Source organism: Muntiacus reevesi, chromosome 18, assembly GCF_963930625.1.
Source record: "Muntiacus reevesi chromosome 18, mMunRee1.1, whole genome shotgun sequence".
NCBI classification, from domain to species: Eukaryota; Metazoa; Chordata; class Mammalia; order Artiodactyla; family Cervidae; genus Muntiacus; species Muntiacus reevesi.
In genome coordinates, this window is record NC_089266.1 from 52,064,882 (window position 1) to 52,089,198 (window position 24,317).

At 50.9% G+C, this 24,317-nt stretch overlaps 1 protein-coding gene across 5 annotated transcripts; it reads left to right on the forward strand.

Annotated features, from left to right (window-relative positions):
* Nucleotides 1–225: 225 nt before the first annotated feature.
* On the forward strand, nt 226–23,850 carry MTMR4 (myotubularin related protein 4). 5 transcript variants are annotated; one of them, XM_065909461.1, is made up of 20 exons: nt 634–971; nt 1,058–1,161; nt 1,591–1,629; nt 5,234–5,323; nt 5,676–5,792; nt 6,310–6,392; nt 8,363–8,523; nt 8,624–8,720; nt 8,904–9,017; nt 9,808–10,004; nt 10,241–10,372; nt 10,869–10,980; nt 11,458–11,653; nt 11,888–12,073; nt 12,143–12,313; nt 12,462–12,616; nt 18,101–19,505; nt 20,988–21,098; nt 21,291–21,379; nt 21,603–23,850. In XM_065909461.1, the coding sequence occupies exons 3-20, from the start codon at nt 1,627–1,629 to the stop codon at nt 21,778–21,780; spliced, it is 3,597 nt and encodes a 1,198-aa protein (XP_065765533.1). In that variant the 5' UTR covers nt 634–971; nt 1,058–1,161; nt 1,591–1,626; the 3' UTR covers nt 21,781–23,850. The 5 variants fall into 5 exon arrangements, with proteins under 5 accessions (XP_065765532.1, XP_065765533.1, XP_065765534.1 ...); XM_065909460.1 differs by lacking the exons at nt 634–971; nt 1,058–1,161 and adding an exon at nt 226–431; XM_065909462.1 differs by lacking the exon at nt 1,058–1,161.
* The last annotated feature ends 467 nt before the right edge of the window (nt 23,851–24,317 follow it).

Sequence of the window (24,317 nt, forward strand, 5' to 3'; positions counted from 1 at the left end):
CTGCGCTACCAGGAGGCGACGGGCCGCCCCCACTTCCGGTCCCTGGAGCCTTCGCCTGCAGCCCCCCTTTCCTGCTCTCCCATTGGCTACCGCAGGGACGCGCTGTGATTTCCCATTGGCTGCGTCTCTACCCCCGGCGCCGCACCTCCCCTCCAAGCGCAACCCCGTTTCCCGGAAGCCGATAGGCTAAAGGCTGGGAGGGCGTCTGCCCCACTGGACCAACGAGGGGCGCGAAGAGCGAGGGCGGCGGCTGCGTGGTGGGGGCAGGGTGGGACTCGGCGTGGCTATTGGCCAGGGCGGGCACGGGCCGAAGGTAGGATTGGTTGGGCCGAGGGGCGCCGCGGTGGGTCGGAGCTGCGTGGCCTCCGCGGCTGCGGGAGACGGAAGTGGCGAGAGCGCGGCCTCCGGAGGGTCGGGCGGACGCCGGCTGGGTGAGTCACCGTGCCCCATGCACTGCCGGTCTGGGAACCGCAACCACCGCGTCTTGCCCGGCCCCGCCCCGGCCCCACCGGCTTTCGTGAGCCCCGCCTTCTGTCATTCGGGGCTCCGCCTCCGAATCTTTAGGCTCCGCCCCTAAAACCTGGGCACCTGGGCTTCCCTCTCAGCCTGACCCGCCCCCCCACCCCGTGACCAGATCCCCGCGGTCCGGACACCGTGGGCCTCCCAGGCCTGTCCTTTTCTCGCTCTCTCTCGCTTTCTCTGAGGCTGCTTGCCAGTGGGCGGTGAGGCAGCAACCCGACTTGCCGCCTCCATGAGGAAGGGTGGGCTGTGACCACGGAGGCGGGGAGGGCCACGGATGGAGACATATCCACACAGCCTTCTTCGGGGTACTGCTGGACTGCCCCCCTGAGCTCGGATAGCAGGCATGAAGAAAACTGTCAGTGAAACCTGGGCCTGGTTCCCTGAGTGGCTCCCTAAGTGGGCCAAAGAGGCCCATCCTGACATTCCTGTTACTTGGGCCCACTTGACAGGTACTGACTCTGAGGCCTGCACTTGCCTGATTCTGTCCCTGTTGTGTGGCCTCCTCCCACTAACCTGCACTTCATTTGGTGTCAAGGGCTCTCAGAGGGACACGTCCAGCCCTGCTGCCTTCTGATCACAGGTTGTGGTCCCCTCCCTCTTGGCCTCTGCTCTGGACTCTGCCCCCAGTAAACAGGTCAGGTGGGTGCTGCTCCCAGACTCAGAGGCTGGCAGAGTGCTCTTGTGGATTCATGTTCCCACCAGGGCCAGAAGTGAGCCCTGGTTGGGCATCCTCTATCTCTTCAGAGCTGGCAGTTCTTTTGCTTTCCCACAAAGAACGGGGTTCGGAGCATTTTAATTCTCTTTCTGGGACTGGGAATCAGGACTCTTGAGTCCTGTTCCAGGACTTTGTGGCTGTCTTCATGGCCCTACAGAGTCATTTGTTGCTTTCTCCCCATGTAGCTCCCATTGCCTCTGTCTGGCATGCTGACTTGTGGAGAGGCTGGGTTCTCTGTGAGGGAGGCAGATAAAGAGTTGTGGGGAAGTTCAGGAGTAGTTGTGTGGCATTTGTTGATTCTGTGGTGATGTTAACCATGCTCTTTACTCATACGTTTCTCTGTCTCCTTACAGTGAGAAGCAGGCAGCCAGGACCCTCACCACGGTAGAATGGTGAGTACTCTTTCCTCAGACTGTGGTGTTTTCTGTAATCCTGGTGTCTTTCTCCATGAAGCTGCCCGCCCCTCCTGGACCTTGAGCTCCAGGCAACTCTCTTCAGCAACTAAACAGGTTCATCTGCCCTGGAGATAAATTAGGGCTTCTTAGGTTGCAAAACATCAGCTGATACACAGCACTGGGAGGGGAGGCCTCTGCAAGTCTTTTTCGGCACGTGCTCTGACATGCTTTCCCCACACCACCACTGTCTCCCTTAGTTCTTCATATCGGCCCTTGTCTTGCTCCTCCTGGTCCTTGGGTGAAGCTCTCTGCTTTGGTCTGAAAAGTTAGATCCTTGTAGTTCCTACTAAGTCCCTGAAATATTGTGGGTGTTGCATCAGGAGTGACCCCTGTAAAACTGTGGGGCTTCTCTAGCTCCAGAGTGCTGCTCTCCATTAAGCTACTATAGGCAGCAGCTGACTGAAGCACCCTCAAGGTGCCAGGAATATCACTGGGGACTGTGTGTGTGTGTGTGTTGTAATGATCCCATACATTTTCCACTAACTGTAACTGCCCTTCTTTCACCCCAAATACAAGGAACCCCTTAATCCCTGAGAGCTGGGAGGAGGAAGTAGTGAGATGAGAAGGGAGTGGAGAACTGCAGGCCCAGGTTCAGACCAGGCCTTGATTCTGGCTATATCTCTTTAGTTCTTTCACATGTCCCCAGTGCTCAGGTACAGGTCAAAGCATTCAGGTGATGAGAGGACTTGCTCTTTTCCCTCCATAGACATGTGGGTGTGTGGTGTGCGTACTGTTGTTCTGGTCTCTTCTCAGAAAGCCTGCTGGTCCTGGCCCCCACCCACTGATAGCCCCTGTCCTCTTTCTCCTCTGTGATACCATGAAAGGAGTCAACCGGATCTAATTTTGAATCCTAGCACCACCACTTAAATACTTTAGGTGAACTGACTTTCTCTGTAAGCCTCAAATCTCACGAAATTCTTTCAGAGTTGAATGGTTTTAGCCAGATAATGTTTGAAACATGTCTGGCTCATAGTAGATGCTTAATAAAGTGTCAGGTTTCTCCTATTCCTCCCTTCCCCCAAGACCAAAACCCAAACAAAAGCCCTGGTTTCTGAAAGCTACCAGGCACTGGGAGTGTAGGGTTTCAAACAGTTCCTCCTGTGACTCTCAGTGACATTTCAAGCGTCTTATCACTGCCCTTATTCTCTGACCCTCTACGCAACTCCCTCCATTCCCCTACCCTTGGGTTTTGAGTTTTGTGTTTGCATAGCTTCTGTGGTCCATAGTTCCAGCTCTTCTCTTTTCTAGTCTAAGAAATTTCTTAGGACTTTCTTACCCAGAAGACACAGGATGTGAAACAAGGGGAGAGGTGGAGCTGAAGGACTAGAGCTGGGCAGGGGCCTTAGAATAAAACCCCCCGAGAATTTCCCTGTCAGGAGTGTGCAGTGACCCAGCTGTCATTAGACTTGTGTCCACTCTAAGGGGCACAAGGGGCGACCGGAAGACACCGATGGACAGGGGAATGGTGAGTGGTGGTTTTGGAGGGAAAGGAAGGAAGCCTAGAAACTGGAAAGGGCCCGCGGTGAAGGGAGGTGAGTTCCATCTTGGGACTCACAGCAGGATTTGGGGGGACTCGAGGGGAGGGCGTGGGGACGGACGTGTGAAAGAGGGGTGTGGGGTGGCTCACTTGGGAAAAAGGGGAATGAAAAGATGTAGGTGGCCTCGTCGTCCCCTCCCACGCCGTCTGGGGGGTGGGGGCGCAGTTGCTTAGCCCGGGTTCCTGAGAGACCCCAGAAGCCCCGCGAGGACACGCTCATACGCCGCGGAGGGGCGGTGGGGAGGGAGGAGCCGGGACTGTGGGCGGGGCCTGCCCCGCCCCCGCCCTCCCCGCGCCGCGCGGTCGGGGTGCTCCCCTCGCCGGGCTCCCCTCCCTTCCGCGCTCGTGAGCGAGGGCGGAGCTGGGCTTGCTCCATTGTGGAGCGGAGGGGAGAGGCGCGCGGGAGCCGCGCTGAGCCCCGCGGCCCGCGCTTGCCTCCTGGCCGGCCCCGCAGCCGGGATGCGGCGGGCGCCCGGAACGGGCGGGCAGCGCAGCGGCTCCGGGGACATGTGCGCTGGCCCAGACCGCCCGCGACCATGAGCCTGACCGCCCGCGTCTCTTGCTCCATGCTCAGCTGCTTCGTAAGTGCCTGCCCCGCCTGCGGTGGAGGGGGCCCCCCGAACCCCGACGCCGGCTGCACCCGCAGCCCCGCCCAGGGCCGGCCCTCGAGATTCCGAATTTCAGCCCATCCCCCTTCCCAAGGGCCCTGGCAGGGAAAGGGGATGTTGCCCCTTTTCTTTACTGGACTTGCTTTCATCTTTGGGTGCCGAGGATTGCCGAAGGCCGGGGATGGGAATTCTGTGAAGGCAGAAGCCTCTGCCCTTGACTGCAGAGCTCGAGGCCCCGCCCTGCGCGAGTACCTCCTTTACCTCCGCCTCTCGGTCTTGGTCCCGTCCGCCGCATCCTTGCTTGGGGGTGTGGGATGTGGCCAGTAGGCCTTCTGAGATGTTCGGGGGCTGGTCGGGGAGCACAGGATGTCTGAGCTGTCTCCCTGGCTCCGGTCCCCTCCCCCTTCCACCACTCCACCCCTCACCTGACGCGCCAGTCTTTTCTCCTTGACTGTCCCCCAGACAGCCTCTCTTCTCCATCTTCCCTGCTACTCTGCCTCTGCGGGCCTCCGTACCTCTGCATCATTCCCCGCCCTCCCCTCCTCCCTCTTTGGCTTAATGCTCCTTCCCAGCTTCTCCCATCTGTCCGCTCAGATGTTCCCACCCCTCCCCTCCTCACCGCCCCCCCCCACGTCCCCCTCCCCCATGACTGCCAGGCTTCCTCTCTCTGTCCTTGGGTCTCCTGGTTCCTCCCAGGCGCGTGGATCCCCTCCTCTCCCTGCCCTCCCTGGCGGCTGGGAAAGGAGTTACTTCTGCTTGCTGTGGGATTCCTCAGGAATTCCCCTCTGATCGTCAAGCAGGGCGGGTTGCTTGGCAGGTGGTGGGGGCTTATTAGCAGTGAGGGCCTGACTGGAAAGGAATCCCTACTCCAAAACGCATCCTCCTTTAGAAAGCATCCGTGAAGGCCCTCTAGAGGCATGGGCCTGAATCCCGCGCCTCCCTCCTTTGTCTCTTTCACCCACCAGATTGAAGCCTCAGTGGAGTGGCCTAGGCGGCCTGCATCCCCTCCTGTCTCTGTGACCAGCTTGCACACCTGGTTCCTATTCCTCAGGGCAGCACTTCCCGTTTCCCACTTCTGTCTTACACTTCCAATTCGCCCTTCTTTTGCTTCGTTTCCTCTCCTTTGTTTGGGCAGTTTGGGCTCTACAGGAGAGTCTCTGTTTGGGGAGCACAGATTCCTGGTGACTCTGTGAACCTTGCTCTTCTCTTAGGCTTAAGAGGCTTGAGTTCCCCCTCCACTTCACTCCTCACACACCAAGACGGGCCTCTCTTCTCTCTTTTGGAGACCAGAACCTTTTTAAGGGGTGTTTGTGGGTTTATTGTGGGGAGGGGAGCAGCATGAGGCCTGATGGGCCAGGTGGAGCCTGATGACTTAGGGCTGAGGCCTTCCCCACAGGGTGAGGAGGGGCCCCCCAGCCTGGAGTACATCCAAGCCAAGGATCTGTTCCCCCCCAAGGAACTAGTGAAAGAGGAGGAGAATCTGCAGGTAAGGAAGAGCTGGGGGCCCGAGGTGGGTAGAACTCCCTGCCGGGTTCAGAAAACACCCTCCCTTTCCTCCCCCTACCTCCAAATATCTCCAAGGGGATCTGATATGGGAGCTCTGGCTTCCTGCTCCTGGGTCTCTGAAGGGAGGGGAGTCTGTCTGTCTGTTGTCGAGCCTTGGGCCCCAGGGAAGGCGAGAGCTTTCCTGTATGGCTGTTGCCTGGTGCTGTTACCATGGAGAAGACTCTTGTTCTGCCTTGGCCCGGCTTTTCCAGAGGGGGTCCTACAAATCAAGGGTTGGAGAGGGGAGTGAAGGGTGACTCATTCCTGGTCTGAAGTCCCGCTGCTTCTGGCAGGTGCCCTTCACAGTACTGCAGGGTGAGGGAGTGGAGTTCCTGGGCCGCGCCGCTGATGCCCTCATCGCCATCTCCAACTACCGGCTGCATATCAAGTTCAAGGACTCTGTCATTAACGTGAGTTCCAGTCTCGTTCTCCCACACCCAAGCCACAATCGCTGTGAAATTCAGGGTGGGACTGCATCAGTGCTCCACTTGATTGCATCTCCAAAGAGTTGGGGTTCCCTTCTTTTTCTCACTGTCTCTCAGCGGAAGGTCTGTCTTTCTATCTCTGTCACTCTCCCTCCCCCTCCTCACTTCTCTCTCTACTTCGTTCTGTTGCTGGCCCTTCTAGGGGCACAGTGACTTGGTTGGAAGAGTGCCACTTACCAACTGTGTGACCTTGATCAATCACTCAGCGGAGGTGCAATTTCCTCCTTAATAATACGGTGTGAAAATACCTGCCTTGTGGTTTCTGGTGATTTTTAATTGGGGTCACATATGTGGAGGACCCAGCACAGTTACCAGGCCCTCAGCAGGCTGTCTGTAAATGTCGGTTTCCTTCCTTCTGCTGATGCATCAACCTCTGGGCGGAGGTGGGTGAGGAGTGACGTGGAGCAGGGGGTCTGAGCGCCAGTCTGCCCTTCCTCCCCAGGTCCCCCTCCGGATGATTGACAGCGTGGAGAGCCGGGATATGTTCCAGTTGCACATCGCCTGCAAGGACTCCAAAGTGGTGAGGTGAGAATGATGGCGCCTCGCTCAGGTCCTCTTACCTTAATCTTGCTGAGAACTCCTGCTGCAGGGTTTCTCTGGAGTGAGAAGGGGAAAATACTGCCTCCCCATTCCCATTTGGAAGAAACAGTGAAAACCCTGTCTGAGTTGGCAGAATAAATTTTCTGACCCACAGTGTCTTGACTAAAGAAATGGGGATCTTCCTGACCCAGAAATCAAACCAGGGTCTCCTGCATTACAGGTGGATTCTTTACCAACTGAGCTATCAGGGAAGTAGTGTAAAGGTAAAAAACAGAGCAGGGGAAGGGGGTATGGAGTGCTATGGGGGTGAAGGTTGTAGCTTTAAACAAAATGATCAGAGAATGGATGCAATGAAAAGGTGACATTTGAGACCTGAAGAAAGTGAGCTGTGGGTATTTGTGGGAAGTGTGTGCCAGACAGAAGGACCAGTGCGTGCAAAGGCCCTGAGGCAGGTAGGAACCTGGCACAGTGGCAAGGAGGCCAGCGTGGCTGGAGTGGAGTGCACGTGGGTTAGGATAGGGGGATACAAGATCGGAGAGGTTGGGAGGGCGTCAGGCTGTCATAATGATTGGCTTTTACTTGAGGGAAGTGAAAAAACCACTGGAGGGTTTTGCACAAAGGAATGACGTGGTCTAATTATGGAATCACTCTGGCTGCTGTATTGAGAGGAGATGGAAGCAGGATGGGGGTGAAAGCTAGGGCAGAAGCTGGGAGACTAATTAAGAATCTGTCGCAGTTACTCCAGGTGGGAGATTGTGATGGCTGGTCCAGGTTGGTAGCAAACAAAATGGTGAGAAGTGGTCAGATTTTTGAAGGATTTGCGGACAGATTGGATATGAGAGAAAGAGGGATGACTCTAAGGATTATTAAAAGGATAACAAGACTGATAAGAACCTACTCTCTAGCACAGGGAACTCTAGTAAATACTCTGTAAGGACCTATATGAGAATAGAATCTAAAAAAGAGAGGATATGTGTATACCTGATTCACTTTGCTGTACACCTGAAACTAGCACAGCATTGTAAATTGATTATACTCCAATAAAAATTAATTTTTTAAAGAAAGGATGCCCAGTTTAGAGCCTGCTATGCGCTCAGGACTGTTGGCACTCCGAACAGGAATTCTCATTACCCTTCCCTTCAGGGAGATTAAAGTCTAGTTGCGGAAGAAAGACAATCTGTGGGAGAGGGTCTTCCATCTACTCTCAGTACAGCACCCAGAGTGATTCTACAATCAGACCACGTCATTCCTTGTGCAAAACCCTCCAGCTCAAGTAGGCTCTGGGAAAACTTACTGTTTAATACTCCCAGCACATTAAGAATAACAGAGGAAGGGGGCTGTGGAATGGGTTAGGCTGGGAAGGTCTCAAGGAAGAGGTGGGCCTACAGCTGTCTTCAGAGTATCTGGAAGACATGGCTAGGCTGAGAGGAGACATTACTAAGCGGAAGTGAAAACACCGGCAGACAGGACTTCCCTGAAACAGAAGGCTTGTGCTAGGGAGTTGTGGGAGATAATACAAGGGGTAACAGACATTCAGGGCTAGAGTTTTAAAACTTTTTTGATTTTTAAAATCTTTGTTGATTTTTGTTACAATATGGTTTCATTTTTATGTTTTGGGTTTGGGCCATGAAGCATGTGGGATCTTTGCTCTCTGACTAGGGATCGAACCCACACCTCCTGCACTGGAAAGCAGGGAAGTCCCCCAGGGCCAGATTTGATAGCACTTGGATTTGATATAAGAAGACAGGCTCCATTAGATGGGATTCTTATGTCTCAAAAATAGGAGTTCTTGAGAAGAGAATTACCACCCTGTGACAGTGTCCCTTGGGTGTTGGGCAGTGTCCCTGGTCCTCCGCAGGTCCTCTCTCCACACCTTCCTGGGGCTGGGTCTTTGGCCCTCCTGGCTCCTGCACACACTCGCCTCTTGCCTCAGTTCATGGCTTCTTGCTTGGCAGGTGCCACTTCTCCACGTTCAAGCAGTGCCAAGAGTGGCTGTCGCGGCTAAGCCGGGCCACAGCGCGACCTGCCAAGCCCGAGGACCTCTTTGCCTTTGCCTACCATGCCTGGTGCCTGGGGCTGACTGAGGAGGACCAGCACACCCACCTGTGTCAGCCAGGTGAGGCCCAGCGGCTCTCTGCGTGGCACTCCTTGTCTCCCGCTCCTCCTCCCGCTTGGCCCCGGGCCCCGATGCTGACAGGCGCGGGGCTGTGTTGCAGGCGAGCACATACGATGTCGGCAGGAGGCCGAGCTGGCGAGGATGGGCTTTGACCTGCAGAATGTCTGGAGGGTCTCGCACATCAACAGCAACTACAAGTGAGAGGCTGGGGGGCAGGGAACCCAGACCTCCTCCCCGGGTGGGTAGAGCAGGGTGGGCACAGCTCCTGGCTCCCCGAGGGCGGGGGGCTCCTGGTCCCTCTCCCCACAGAGCCGTCCCAGGGGACCTTGTGATCACAGGTCTCTAACCAAGCTCCATGACCCCCTCCGGTCTATCCGCAGGTTGTGCCCCAGTTATCCCCAGAAGCTGCTGGTTCCCGTGTGGATCACAGATAAAGAGCTGGAGAACGTGGCTTCCTTCCGCTCCTGGAAGCGGATCCCCGTGGTTGTGTATAGGTGAGGCAGTGGGGACCGAAGCATCAGTGAGACCTTCTTGGTGCATTGAGGACAGTCAGAGGTGGAGGTCTGCAGTAGTGTGGTTAACTGGGAATTGACGCTCTTCAGGAAGTGGCTGTGAAATAATTATATAAGAAAAGCTGCTTTAGTTGTTTTTTCTCCTAAGGATGAGGCTTTTGGGAAATTTATTCACTTGCTTTTTTTCTTTGCTTTTTTTTGAGGACATATGTGTGTGTGTGAAATATTGCATTAAATCGGGTTGGTAAACCATGGCCTGTGAACCAAACCGGCCTATAGCCTATTATATGTGTAGCCTGTGAGCCATGAATGAGTTTTAAATTTTTAAAGTGTTATTTTAAAAAAGAAAACACAAGAATACATGACAGAGACTGGCTATGACTCCTAAAACTGAAACTTTATTGCCTGGTTCTACACCAGAAAACATTTGCAAGGCAGGTAGTAGCCAGGAGGTTCGGAGTTGCTCACGCTCTGGGCTCAGGCTCATTCTCCTGCTGGGGGTTTCTACCTGGAGCAGGGGCTGTGTAGACGTGATGCGTCAGTATCACCGTGGGAATCCACAGCGCATCTGAGAAATGTATGTGACGATGCTTTGTACGCTGTAAAGCCTTCAAGAGATGTTTAAGGGCTTTTGGTTCCTCTTATTGTGGCCTGGATGATTGGGTGGTCCCCGCTGGCTCTGGAGATCTCGGCTTGGCCCCCTGGGCTCTCAGCGGTAGGCCTCTGGGGGCTGTGAACGCCAAGGGCATGATAGTTTCTTCTGCTTTGTCAGACACCTACGCAACGGGGCTGCCATTGCCCGCTGCAGCCAGCCCGAGATCAGCTGGTGGGGCTGGCGCAATGCTGATGACGAGTACTTGGTCACATCCATTGCTAAAGCCTGTGCCCTGGACCCAGGGCCAAGGACCAGTGGGGGCTCCCTCAGCACCGGGAACAGTGATGCCAGCGAGGCATGTGACACTGACTTCGGTAAGGTGTGGGTGGTGCTGGCCCCCGGGGGAGTAGGGCCCCACCTTGACCTCCTGAGCTCCCAGGGAGATCCCAGGGCAAGGGGGAGGAGAAGTAGACACGTACAGGGCTCTGGGTTCCTGCCTTTTGGGAGGCGGGGGCGGCGGTGTGAGGGGTCTTGTGAAAGGCAGTGGCCGGGGCAGGGTGCTCCTGAGCTGACCGACCCAGGGTCTTCCCCCTGCCGTGTGTGTATTCAGACTCCTCCCTGACGGCATGCTCCGGAGTAGAGAGCAGCACGGCCGCCCCCCAGAAGCTGCTGATCCTGGATGCCCGATCCTACACGGCGGCAGTGGCCAACAGGGCCAAGGGCGGCGGTTGTGAGTGCGAAGGTACTACTATTATCTCAGCGTCCGCAGCCAGCCTGGGTGTGCGGGCTTGGGGGCAGTCTGTGTGTGGAAGGAGCCCAACAAACTCGGCCTGGGGTCAGGACTCCGCTCGCTGGCTGTGATAGTGCCGAAATTGCTTAATCTGTCTGAGTTTTCTTTTCCTATCTGCAAAATGGGGATGGAACATCACTCACAAAGTTGTTGGATGATTAGAGGTTACATGTATAAAGTTCCTGGCACAGAGCAGCTGCTGTTTGTTGAGGATTTACTGTCCCTTGTCATTACTAGTCATACTCAAGTATCATTGTCACTCGTGCTGTTGTTCCCACTGTTAGTATATGGCACTTGAGATAAAAGGGTATTTAGATTCCCAAGCTACACTGAGTTCCAACCTGGAGCGGCCTGCCTGCCAGGGGAGCTTCGCCCGCTGGGACCGCTCCTGTTCTGGAGGCCTGTTTCCAGGATGTCCTCACACTCCGCTTTCCTCACGTTTGTGCAGAGTACTACCCCAACTGTGAGGTCGTGTTCATGGGAATGGCCAACATCCACGCCATCCGGAACAGCTTCCAGTATCTCCGTGCTGTGTGTAGCCAGATGCCGGATCCCAGCAAGTAGGTGTGCCCAGCTCCGATTCCATCAGCCCTCCAGCTTCATCCCTCACCCAGTGCTTCTCGTGCTGGGAAGATCTGGTGGGGAGGTGGGAGTTCTGAGGTACCAGGAACTCCAGGGCCTGGGTGCAGTGAGCCAGTGCCAAGAACGCTTCTTCCGTTTCTCAGCCAACGCTTTGGCGCGGCTGCAGGACACTGGGTTCCTTTTGTTTGAATTAGTTGTCCTCCAAGAACACAGAGAACTGGGAGGCAAAGTGGCTGGACGCACGTGTGATGCTTCCCAGATCCTCTGTGGATCTGCAGAGTGTCTTGTTGGCCGTAGGTTGGCCATAGATGTCTCTTGGCAGGAGGGCCCTGGGCTAGACCTCTTGGCTTCAGCTCTCGTGGGGGACTTTGTTAAGGTGTGGGGGGCCGGGCCGGCAGAGAGACTGCTGCAGCCTCGGCCCCCTAGTGACAGGTGTGACCTCTGCCCCCGCGTAGCTGGCTGTCGGCGCTGGAGAGCACCAAGTGGCTGCAGCACCTGTCGGTGATGCTGAAGGCGGCGGTGCTCGTGGCCAACACGGTGGACCGGGAGGGCCGACCCGTGCTGGTACACTGCTCGGATGGCTGGGACCGCACACCGCAGATCGTTGCACTGGCCAAGATTCTCCTGGACCCGTATTACAGGACGCTGGAGGTACTCAGAGGGCTTGGGCGGGAGAGAGCAGGACGAGGGCAGTTGAGGGAGGTGCTGAGCCCCCGGATCTGCCTGGAGCTCTTTCCCCGGAGGACACGGGTGGCTCGGAATCCTCTTCGAGGTTTGGGCCTGTTCTTCTCTGAAGCTGCCAGGCCCCTGATTTGGGCATCCCTGGCGGGGAGCTCCGCGGCCTTCCCGGAGAGGCCCTCCACTCGAACCCCCTCTTGGTTGCAGGGTTTCCAGGTGTTGGTGGAATCTGACTGGCTGGATTTCGGGCACAAGTTCGGGGACCGCTGCGGCCACCAGGAGAACGCAGAGGACCAGAACGAGCAGTGCCCCGTGTTCCTGCAGTGGCTCGACTCTGTCCACCAGCTGCTCAAGCAGTTTCCCTGCCTGTTCGAGTTTAACGAGGCCTTCCTGGTAAGTGGTGCACCCAAGGCTGGGGCGGGGGCCGGCGGCCGACCCGGTGCCAACTGGCTCGCTGTCTAGGTGAAGCTGGTGCAGCACACCTACTCCTGCCTCTACGGCACCTTCCTGGCCAACAACCCCTGTGAGCGAGAGAAGCGCAATATCTACAAGCGGACCTGCTCTGTGTGGGCCCTCCTGCGAGCCGGCAACAAGAACTTCCACAACTTCCTCTACACGCCTGGCTCAGAAATGGTGAGTCCTGGCCCTTATCCCCCAGGTGCATCTCGGGTGCCTGCGGGGCGCTGTCCTGAGGCAGCGGGAAGAACAAGGACCCAGAGACTTGGGAAGGAAGGGGGACCCGAGACATCTCCAGAACCCGGGTACGGGGCTGCTTCCCTAGGTCCTGCATCCCGTGTGTCACGTCCGGGCGCTGCACCTCTGGACAGCCGTGTACCTGCCGGCGTCATCTCCGTGCACACTTGGGGAGGAGAGCATGGACCTCTACCTCTCCCCGGTGGCCCAGAGCCAGGAGTTCTCCGGCCGCTCTCTGGACAGGTAAGAGGGGCTCCTCTCCCCTCTCTGCTACCAAGGCATTGGCTGCTTTGTGTCTTGCCCACGTGCTGTTCTCTTCCTTTTATGAGATACTTTATTTATTTATTTATTTTTTTAAAAAGACATTTATTTTTATTTATTTGGCTGCCATAGAGCTTTAGTTGTGGCATGTGGGATCTAGTTCCCTGACCAGGGATCGAACCCAGGCCCCCTGTATCAGGAGCGCAGAGTCTTAGCCACTGGACCACCGGGGAATTCCCTTATGAGATACTTTAAAGTAACTTCTTGAGTCATTTGAAGGCAAAACTTGGCTCAGGGCTGGTAGCTAGCTTGGAGGGCACTCTATGTTCTCAAGGCCCTCTCTTAAGATAAGAGTGGTTACCTTTTTTCCAAGCTGCGATCATCCTTTGTGACACACCCAGGAGAGGGGAGAACAGAACTGAAAGGACTGTTTCAGGAAGGTTTGTGGGAATGGTCCTGGTTTATATTAACTGATAAAGAGATGCGGAGCTTGCTATCTCAGTAATAACCTTTGCTGTGTCCAGAGCTCCCAGCAGCATCTGGCTCTCAGGGAAATGGGTCCCCCGAAGGGGAACGTCCTTCACTCCCTCAGAATTTAAAAGGAGGCATAAAAATTAAAGTTACATTCTGGCTGACCATCTGGGGGGAGGTAGAATGGAGACTGGTTAAATTATAAGAGTAATATCTGTTGGTTTTTTTTTTAAACCAAACAATATAGATGTAGAAAATGACAGTCCTCCCCCCCTGCAACTTGTCCCCACAGGTGTTCACTATTGCCATTTTGGTGCCTCCCAGATGTTTATCTCTACACTAGACTTATCACTCTTATATAGAAACGTTTTTTAAAATACAATGACCATATTTTTCACATTGTTCTGAAAATTGTTTTCCCACTGTGCATCAGGATGTCAACCCATGATAGCACATATAAAGCTGCTTTATTGTTTTTAGTGGCTGCATAAGTCCAAAAGTAGAGTGTATGGAAATTTATATAACCAATTTTCAATTGATCATTTAAGTGATTTCCATTTTTTAATCATTATAGGAGGTGTTTTACTTAACATATCTTTAAAAAGTTTTTTGATACAATACACACAGTATTTGCTTCCCCCATGGCTCATCTGGTAAAGAACCTGCCTGCTAGTGCAGGAGATGCAAGAGACGTGGGTTCGATCCCTGGGTGGGGAAGATCCCTTGGAGAAGGAAATGGCAACCCACGCCGGTATTCTTGCCTGGAAAATTCTATGGACAGAGGAGCCTGGTGGGCCACAGTCCGTGGGGTCACAGAGTTGGACATGATTGAGTGCATGTGTGCGCGCGCGCACACACACACACAATATTTACCATCTAAACCATTTTTTAAAACAGTAGTGTTACTGTATACCTTGCATTTATGCTAGTGTTTCTGCCAGATAAATACTTAGAAATGAAAATACTGGGTTCAAAGGATATGTTCATTTCAAATTTTGACCTTTGTTTCTTGGTGGAAGGTTTTTAAAATTAAAATATAATTTAACATAATTGGTTGAATATTATAAAAAAAAACAAAACCCCCAACCTCCTAAGCTATAAATTTTAGGTCTTTGGAACTGAGTCCATTGTCAGGGGCCTGTTAGGCTTCAGGAATTCTATGATATTCCGCAAACTATGCAGAATTGGGGTACCAGTTCATAAGTTTCCTTTTCCAGGAGACAGGCTATAACTTTTTATCAGATTCTCAGCACGTTCTGTGACCCATTTAACAACCATTGCCTTAAATCAATATCTAATTTTTCAAATCAGTAAGTGTTTCTTAAATACTTACAAGCTGCCTAGGACTGTACTAAGTTTTACAGGCTGTACCAAAGACATAGAAGATATTGATCCTATTTAAGATACTTTTAAAAAACTGTGAGATAAGGCATAGGACAGCTGGAGAACAGTTCTAAGTTAGCATCTAAGTAAATAAATAGAATGTGTCTTATTCAAAGCCATTAGAGAGTTGGGAAGTAAGAAAGGGGTCATTTGGTGACTGTTGATGCAGAGGTTTTTGTGGAAGACCAAGCAGGAACCATGGCTTTTTTTGTTTGTTTTAAGTTTATTTACTTACTTATTTTTATGTTTGTTTGCCTACACCTGGTCTTAGTTGCAGCATGTGGGATCTAGTTCCCTGACCAGGATTTGAACCCAGGGCCCCAGCATGGCAGCACGGAGTCTTAGCCCCTGGACCACCAGGGAAGTCCCAGGAACCATGGCTTTTTAGTGTCCCTAGTACCTAGCTCAGGGCCTGGAACATAATAGGTGCTTTAGTAAATGCTTAAATGAACAAGTGACTGGAATAAAGGGAGTTATAAGCTTGGTAACAAGGTTAGTGGAGAGGGGGTCCAAAAGAATAGGATACATGAGAGAGAATTTCTTTTAAAAAGAAGCACCACCTCTTTGGAGCTGGAGCTGGCAGGGGTTGGAAAGGGGCATTTTAAAAAATACTTATTCGTTTACCTTTAGCTGTGTTCGGTCTCAGTTGTAGCGCATAGACTTCTCTAGTGGAGGCGTGGGCCCAGTAGTTGCAGTGCACAGGCTTAGTTGCCCCAAGGCATGTGCAGTCAGTTTCCTGAGCAGGGATCGAACCCGAGTCCCTGACATTGGAAGGTGGATTCTGAACCACTGGACCAGCAGAGGATCCCTGGGAAGGGGTATTTTGAAGAATAGAAAGAAATAAACAGGATAGTTCCTTGAGGGCTTTTATACTGAGGAATTTATTTTGATTCAGGTGTCAGTAGTAAGTCATTGTAACCTGGTGACAAAGGGATTTTTTAAGAATTAACCAGTGAGCAGGGTAGTTGGAAGCACAGAGACCAGCCAGCACTGTTGTAATTCAGATATGAAGGGAAGAGCCCTTGGAAAAGAGAAAGAATTAAATTCAGATGTAGTTGAGAAGTCATTAGCAGTCTGTGGTGTTGACTGAATGTTGGAAGGTGGAAGTGAAGAGTTAAGAGACCAAAGTCAGGTCCCAAATCTCTGAGCTTAGAAACCAGGAGGATATTAGTACCATCTGTAGAAACTGAGGGGCTTCCCAGGTGGTCAGTGGTAAAGAATCTGCCTGCAATGCAGGAGATGCGGGTTTGATCCCTGGGTCAGGAAGATCCTCTGGAGAAGGAAATGACAACCCACTCCAGTATTTTTGCCTGGAAAATTCCATGAATAGAGCAACCTGGCGGGCTACAGTCATGGGATCACAAAGTCAGACACGACTGAGCAACTGAGCATGCCTGCACGTAGACACTGTAAAGTTGAGATGAGTCAGTTCGGAGAGATGGAAGAGATACATGCAGGTTGGGACTGAAATACCTTGACAACAAAGAGGAGGTGTGCTGTAGGCAGTTCAAGGTGGAGTTGGATTTCATGGATAAGGGTTTTAAAGGAAATAGTTTCTCTCACAGCTGACCTGACTCATCATCGGTTCTACCTTTCCCTAGATCAAAAACATCCTGCTCTCTTTCCTCTTCTTCCATTAAAGTCCAACACATTCTTCCATCCCCAGCTCAGATTCTGTCCTCTCTGCGTAGCAGTCCCTGACCACATTTGCTGGATTAAGTTCTCTTGTGGTTCCAAACCCCTCAGACATCGTTCTTGCTCCCCTCATTATTAATTAGACCTTTGGTGCACACAGGACTCAGCTGTGGAGGACAGCAGGCTGTTGCTGTTGTTGAGTCTGGCTAAAGAGTACATTGGAATTCTTCATACTTTTTACTTCTTTTGTGTGTTTGAAAGTTTCATAATAAAAAGTAAAACAAGGAAAGAAAAAAGCTAAAAAGTTGCCAAGCTGAGATTCAAGCTTGGACTATGGGACTCCAGAGGCTATAATCATAATGTTGTTATTGCCCTCTTGGAATGGAATCTGTTAACCACACCGACACACAGCAATCAAAATCGATCACAGAGTACAATCAAACACAAGAGTACTTTTATAGAAGTATTAATAATTTTCAAAAACCAAACACTTAAAAAAAAAATCAGCTCTATTGTAACTTCATTTGAGGGATTTTTCAGCATGGGCTTGGCTGAGTGAGGCCTCTGAAAAAGTCCAGCAAAGTCTCCAGTTTCTTGGCAAATTTTCCTCAGTTTTGTTGCTCTGAACACTTTATAGAACTGTATTAAAAATTAGGGTGGTCATTCTTTTTTTTTTTTTCAACTTTTTATTTTATGTTGGAGTATAGCCGATTAACACTGTTGTGATAGTTTCAGATGGACAGCATAGGGACCCAGCCATACATATACATGTATCCGTTCCCCTGCAAACTCCCTTCCCATCCGGGCTGAGGGCAGTCATTCTTGAAAATGTTGGTTGCCCATTTGGTGTACACGAATGTCTCTAGAACTGTATACTGGGGAAGTTTCCATGGTGACTTGGGCCTCAGAGGAGTATGCTGCCGCTAAATGGTTGTAAAAAGCCATGCTGGTCTCTGCTGTGATGGAGGAATAATTTATAATAAGGAAGGTTATAAAAATGAGGTCATGAGTGAAGCCTTAATAAGTTTGTGGTTGGCTGCTTATACTTGGAATCCTCATAGCATCTCAGCAAAGTAATTTATCGTCATTTTATAGAGGAGAGAAACCAAGTGTCTGAGAGGTTAAATAGCTCACTTGTAGTCATGTATCTAATCAGTGTCAGAACCGGTATCATCCAACTCCAGGACCTACCATCTTTCTGTCTTGCTGTGTGTAATAGGGGCGGTTGCATGTAAGGTTTGAGGCTGAGTTGTATTCCTGGCTGGAAGGGTAGATTGGAAGGCGTCAGCTTAGAAGGCAGCTGAGGTCATGGAAGTGGTTGAGGATTCAAGGGGGACTGTGAGGAAAGACTGATGAAAACTGAGGACAGAGCCTGGGTTGGGCTCCTGAGGATAGGATTCAAGTCCTCCACTTTTGCAGAGCAGACTCTACTTTTTTTGGCCATGCTGTGTGGCATGCAGAATCTCAGTTCCCTGACCAAGGATGGAACCTGCACCTCTGGCAGTGGAAGCGTAGCATCTTAACCACTGCCAGGGAAGCCCCAGAGCAGACGTTTGCAGTGAGCATTGGCTATATGTATTTTTTAAAATTTAATTAATTAATTTATTTATTTTTGTTTTTTTTTTTAAAGATTTATTTATGTATTTAATTTTTTTGGCTGCGGAGGGTCTTCTCACTGCAGTGGCTTCTCTCGCTGCAGAACATAGGCTCTAGGCAAACGGGCTCAGTAGTTGTGGTACACGGGCTTTAGTTGCCTGCGGCATGTGGGCTCTGCCTGGATCAGGGATCAAGCCTGTGACCCGTCTTGACAGTCAGATTCTTAACCACTGGACCACCAGGGAAACCTGAACATTGGTTATTTGTAATCTTAAATGTTATTTCTTGTGAACTCTGGCTTTGATTGCTTTGATGACCCAATTCTGTCTGTTGGAGGTAGCTCTCAGTTCCTGACCTGGAGGTGGTGTGTTGTCTTTTCAGATTACCTAAAACGAGATCTATGGATGATCTTCTTTCTGCCTGTGACACAAGTAGCCCCTTGACACGCACATCCAGTGACCCCAACCTGAATAACCACTGTCAGGAAGCCAGAGCAGGCCTGGAGCCCTGGCATGGCAATCCCGAGGCATCGCAGACCACCTTCGTGGAGTCTGGGGCTGGAGGTCCCCAGCAGGCTATAGGGGAGATGGCAGTTCCTCCCTCGGTGCCCAGCAGCCAGAAAGACTACTTGAGCAATAAACCTTTCAAGAGTCACAGAAACAGTTCTCCAGGTTACAAACTGCTCGGTGCCGCAGTGTCCCAGGAAACGAAGAGTAGCACTTCTGATCCTGAGATCAAAGCCCTCGCAGAGACTCAGGCCCCAGTTCCAGGCCCTCCTGCCCAGGACGAGCTGGATAGGACTTCGGATGGCACAGAGGAGCCACCTGAACACTGTCCTGAAAAAGCAGCTATCCACGCGCTCTCTAAAGTTGTCTCGGACAAGTGTGAAGGAACCGGTGACTTTCCTGAGTCCTCCCAGAACCCGCTCCCAGGTGCCCCCCAGCAGGCCCAGCTGGACTGTGTGCTGGACATGCCCTCCAAATGTGCCCCAGATCATGGTCTGGGCACCCTCTGCAACCCACCGAGTGCTACCTGCCAAACTCCTCCTCCAGGCCCCAGCGCCAACGTTCTCAGCCAGGAACCCCGAGGGTCTGCAGCAAGTGTCGCCCACCAGGAACCGCCTAGTTCTGTGCTAGATACGGTTCACGGGGAGGAAGACAGCGGCAAGAGAGGGAATCATAGGAACGGGCAGTTACTGGAGAACCCCCGCTTTGGGAAAGTACCATTGGAATTGGCCCGAAAGCCGATTTCTCAGAGCCAGATCAGCGAGTTCTCTTTCTTAGGGTCCAACTGGGACAGCTTCCATGGGATGGTGACTTCACTCCCCAGTGGGGAGACCACCCCTCGACGGCTGCTTGCTTACGGCTGTTGTAGCAAGAGGGCGAGCAGTAAGCAGACGCGGGCACCGGGGCCCTGCTTTGGGGGCCAGTGGGCTCAGAGAGAAGGGGTGAAGTCGCCAGTCTGTTCTAGTCATTCCAATGGACACTGTACTGGTCCAGGTGGAAAAAACCACCGGATGTGGCTGTCCGGTCATCCAAAGCAGGTCCCCAGCACGAAGCCTGTCCCCCTGAGCTGCCCTTCTCCAGTGCCTCCTCTCTACCTGGATGACGACGGACTCCCCTTCCCCACGGATGTGATCCAGCACAGGTTACGGCAGATCGAAGCGGGGTACAAGCAGGAGGTGGAGCAGCTCCGTCGACAGGTGCGTGAGCTTCAGATGAGGCTGGATATCCGCCATTGCTGCGCCCCTCCAGCGGAGCCCCCCATGGACTATGAGGACGATTTTGTAAGTACTCACGGCCTGCCCCCAGCCTCTCGTTCTGTCCGCCCATCCAGCCTTTCAGCCGCCCCACAGCCGTTCACTGGGTACTTGCTGTGTGTCCCTGAGTTAGGGGGTTGGGCTGTAGGATGAGAGACCTCGCTCTGCTCTCAGGGAGCTCCCAGTCTATTGGGAGAGTCAAGCCCACCATTAGAATGCTGTTCTTCAGTGACAAGATGGTCGGAAGTGTCAGGTGTCGGGGGCCCGAGGGGAGTCAAAGGTCAGGGAAGGCTCTCCTAAGAAGATAATGCTTGAGCCGAGTGCTGAAGAATGGGTCACTTTTAGCCACACAGACAGTGAAAAAGGAACCCCCTTTGCAGAAGCATGGAGGTACTCCAGGGGTGTGGCTTGAATAAAGGGGTGTGTGTGTTTGCACATGTGCGTGCATGCGTGCACACTTGTGCTGGGACTGTGAGGGAGGGAGTTGGTAGTGTGGTGGGAGGTGATACTGGGAAGTAGAAAGCGATTAGAAAGCTCAGCTTGAGAGCTCGCTTTGTGTGGATTCAGGGCAGTAAAAGTTTTGGCTAGTGAATCGTATGATCAGAGTACTGCCCCAGAGGGACTGCCCTGGCGGTCCAGTGGTTAAGATTCTGAGTTCCCAATGCAGGGGACTGGATTCCATCCCTGGTCAGGAAACTAAGGGCATGGCTTGCCCCCTCCAAAAAAAAAATAGTACTGAAAAGAGTACTACCCTAGCACCAGTGTGTCAAGTGGATGAAGCAGTTGAAAACCAGGGAGGCTGGTTAGGGCCTTTTGGAATAAGCTGGGTAGGTGAGAGACGACAAGGCACAGCAGTCTTCAGGGAGCTTCTTGGAAGAAGCTCTAGAACATTCCCAATTGCCTGCTGTGCACTTCTCTGCTGGTGGGATGGTCAGGGCTAACAGCTTCTTTCTTACTGTTTAGAGTGATGGCTTAGAACAGGAGTCAGCAGATTTGTTTGGTAAAGGGCCAGATAGTAAATAATTTAGGCCCTGAGAGACGTATCGTCTCTTTATAGCTACTAGGCTCTTCTGTCATAGCACAGAAGCAGCCATAATGACCATGTGTTAATGAATTGAGTGTGGCTGTCTTCCAGTGAAACCTGACTTACAGAAGCAGGCAGTGGGCCAGTTTGGCCTGTGGGCCAGAGCTTGCAAATTCCTGGTTTAGAATGTAACAGAAGTATTCTTTCCATACCGTGATGCAGCATGTTGGTTAAGAGCATGGGTCTGAAGCCAGAATGCTAAGTCCAAATCCCACATTTACTGCCTATCAGCTCTTAACTCTCTCTGTGGCTTTATTTCCTTATTTGTAAAAGTGGGGATAATAATAGCATACATTTATAAGATTGTCAGGAATTAAATAAGTTCCTGCATGTGATGTACTTAGAAACAGTGCCTGGCACATAGTGAACAATCAATGTTAGAGATGATGAAGGTGATGGTGGTAATGCCTTGGTTTTTTCTTTAGACGTGTTTGAAGGAGTCAGATGGCAGTGATACAGAAGATTTTGGCTCTGATCACAGTGACGACTGCCTTTCAGAAGCCAGCTGGGAACCTGTTGATAAGAAAGAGACTGAGGTATGTCCAGGCAAATACGTGGTGGGTCCTTCCGCAACGTAGGGAGTTCTCATAATTTTCAGAGACCAGTGACGTGTTCTCCCCCAGTTGACTCTCGTAGGCAAGTAGTAGCCACCTAGACCTTGTCCTTTTCTTCCAGGATGCTTTCCTTGCTGCAGTGTTGCTGGAATTTTTCCTTTTGCCCTCTGTTAGGTGACTCGCTGGGTTCCAGACCACATGGCATCACATTGCTATAATTGTGACTGTGAATTCTGGTTGGCCAAACGCAGACACCATTGCAGGTAAGATGTTTTATGTGATTCAGTAGGGCTCATAAAGCCATAGAGAGGGACGTAGATACGAACTAAATTGAGTTACTCTGAAAACAGAGATACCTTTATAGCAACTAGTTTTGCTTTTTCCCAACTTTGCTCTTTATTTACTCACGTAAGGCCTTTTAAAGTATCACTCATTCTCAGTATGTCGACATCTCTGATGAACTCTTCCTTCTTTGTGCTTTGGCAGAAATTGTGGAAATGTATTTTGTGCTGGCTGCTGCCACCTGAAGTTGCCCATTCCTGATCAACAACTCTATGACCCAGTTCTCGTCTGTAACTCATGTTACGAACATATCCAAGTATCTCGGGCCAGGGAGCTCATGAGCCAACATCTGAAGAAACCCATTGCTACAGCTTCCAGTTGAATGCCAGAGAAGAAGACCTGTCCAATTTTAGCAGGTTTGAAGGGAGGATGTGCTTCAGGTGTAGTTTTTGAAGGTTCCTTGGTGTGGCTCATGAAATCACAGAGCTCAAAGATACAGTCTTGAGAAATCCTCCTTGGGACCATGAGACTGGAGCAGAGGAATTCCAATTTGGCGGGAGTCCTCTCCTGGTGAGACCCTCACCTTGGGGTAGTGGTCCTCATCCAGACCCAGAGTCTGGAAGCTTAACGTTGAGTTGGTGACTCCAGTTTCTTTCTCCTGGGGTCACAAGATGATGATTTCATAGATACTGCCTGGTGATGCGTGCCCTAAACAGCAATAGAAAGGCATATGTATAACCAAACTCCAAGTGAGAACCAGATCCATCTCTCGTCCACCTTGAAAAAAGCAGATTATAGTATATAAGACAGGAATTCCTATCCTGTTTGAAATGGACTATACCCTGCACCTCTTCTGTGCTCTGTCTGTGCATGAAGGCTCAGTCTTTAGAGGCACTCCCTCTAGTTGCATTAGTTCTGTCTTTCTGTGGAGTTTGGTTTTAAAGACTGGTCCAGCTAGTGGAGGTTTTGCTGTGTTTTTCACTTGGCTCATCAGCCAGCATCAGTGAACATTCAGTTTAGGGGGACACTTTTAGGGAGTGAGACCTTTTCAGGAGCAGAGGAAAACTCTGCTGATGTTTAGTCCTGGCAGGAGTCAGTTATTTGGAGCTGTGAAGGCAGTAGTCTTTGTTACTCAGTGGCACCTCTGGAGGTAAGCACTGTGAAGGAGAAGGGAAAAGCAGAAATTATCTTTGTGAAATATTTGCTGATTGTGCCCTACCCTTTTCGCCTGACTTTTCCTAGTTGTCCTGGTGCTAACACAGGAGCTACACCTTGATCCTCTCCTGGCATGAAAATAAAACAATGGTTTGTTTTTTTTTTTGGTCTTTGTTCCATTGCCCACTTCCCACATGTTGTCTTTCCCTTGGCTGCTGCCTCCTCTGGGTCACACTGCTTCTTATCCTGAACACTTGACACCTTGAGGGTAGAATTTAGCATTTGGTTTTTACCTCCTAGAATACGCTGTTTGGTATGTGAGGGTTTCGGTACAAATGCTGCTGTCTATTTCTGTGCACTTAACAATGGAACCCAAACAGAAGAAGAGAATAAAGCCTTGATACCAAAATTGGGAGAGAAAACATGTCCATTTGGACCAAACATTGTTTTTGTTTGTTTGTTTTCATCTTAATATGTACCAGTGGCACTTAACCAAAAGATACAGTGATATTAGCCATGCACAGTTGTTAGGACAGATACAGTCTCCTTGACTTAAAATGAAACCGCTAGGATTTCCTTATTTGTTTTCCTTGATTCACTGGTGTAGAAAAGGTAAATTACACTTAGGCTCAGCCTGTTTTAAAACTATGGTAGCTGTCTAACTGCTACTTGTTCATGTTGCTTCCTGGAAAAAAATTTTTTCCTTCGAAAATACCTATGATCTGCATTTAGAACAAGAACTGTTATTTGTCCTGACCTCTTCTTCAGCCCTACAGAGAAGCATCTGTGCTTTTTATACTTGCCATGGATGTAACCTAAAAAGTTTTGGTGTATCTAGGTCAGTCTAGCAGAACTTTCTTCCTTTAAATGGAGTTGAATAATGGAGATTTTGTGTCTGGGAAATTCCTGAATTCATTGAAAAAGTAACAAACTATTCCTTGTCTCTGATACGTAAAATAAGCATTTTCTCAGTCATTACAATTTACTGCCAGTTGTGAGTGGCTTTTTAATTAACTGGACTTTCATTGCACTTCGATTGGCGACATTTGAGGAGATTGTATCTGTCTACTTTGAATGGCTGTTTTGAGGGACTGTCCCATCAATGAACATACTGCATGGCCTTGGAGAGAGACTCTGGGCTCTTGGCTCAGATGTATTCATCAAATACTCCTTTCAGAGCTCTTGTGGGTGTAAGTGACATGATGTGGCCAAAAATCCAAACTGTGCAGTTGCGTTGTGACAAACATGCAATGTGCTGTAAAAACTCAATACAATTTAAATAAAATCTCTATATTAGTGCTGCTTTGTTGGGTCTTTTTCTTCATTTTTAACTTCTAAGAAAACTTAACACTCATTTTTTCTTTTGACCCTGAGAAAGGAGTGAAACATTACTCCCCTATCTCCCCGCTATTTCCATGTTTAAAATGGCCCTCTCTTTTTTTATCAGCACAGCTCCTGCTGTATTGTCATTTATTGATCAGACAGGCCGCTATCCTTATGGATCCCATAGAATTTGGTCCCATCTGATGTGAACTTTATTTCTCTTTGTCTAAAAGTTCACCAGCTGGTTGATTAGGCACACAGGATTATACTTATCTTTGCCTGGTTCCCTCCTCATAGGCCCCTGTTTTCTTTCCACCTTGGGTAAATGGTCTTGAGCAAAGCATTGGCTGAAAAGAGTATATTTCAGAACAGATAAAATGCTACCCTTTAAAAGGTGAATTTGTGCGCTCAGGGTACTATATACCATCATCGGCATTTTTA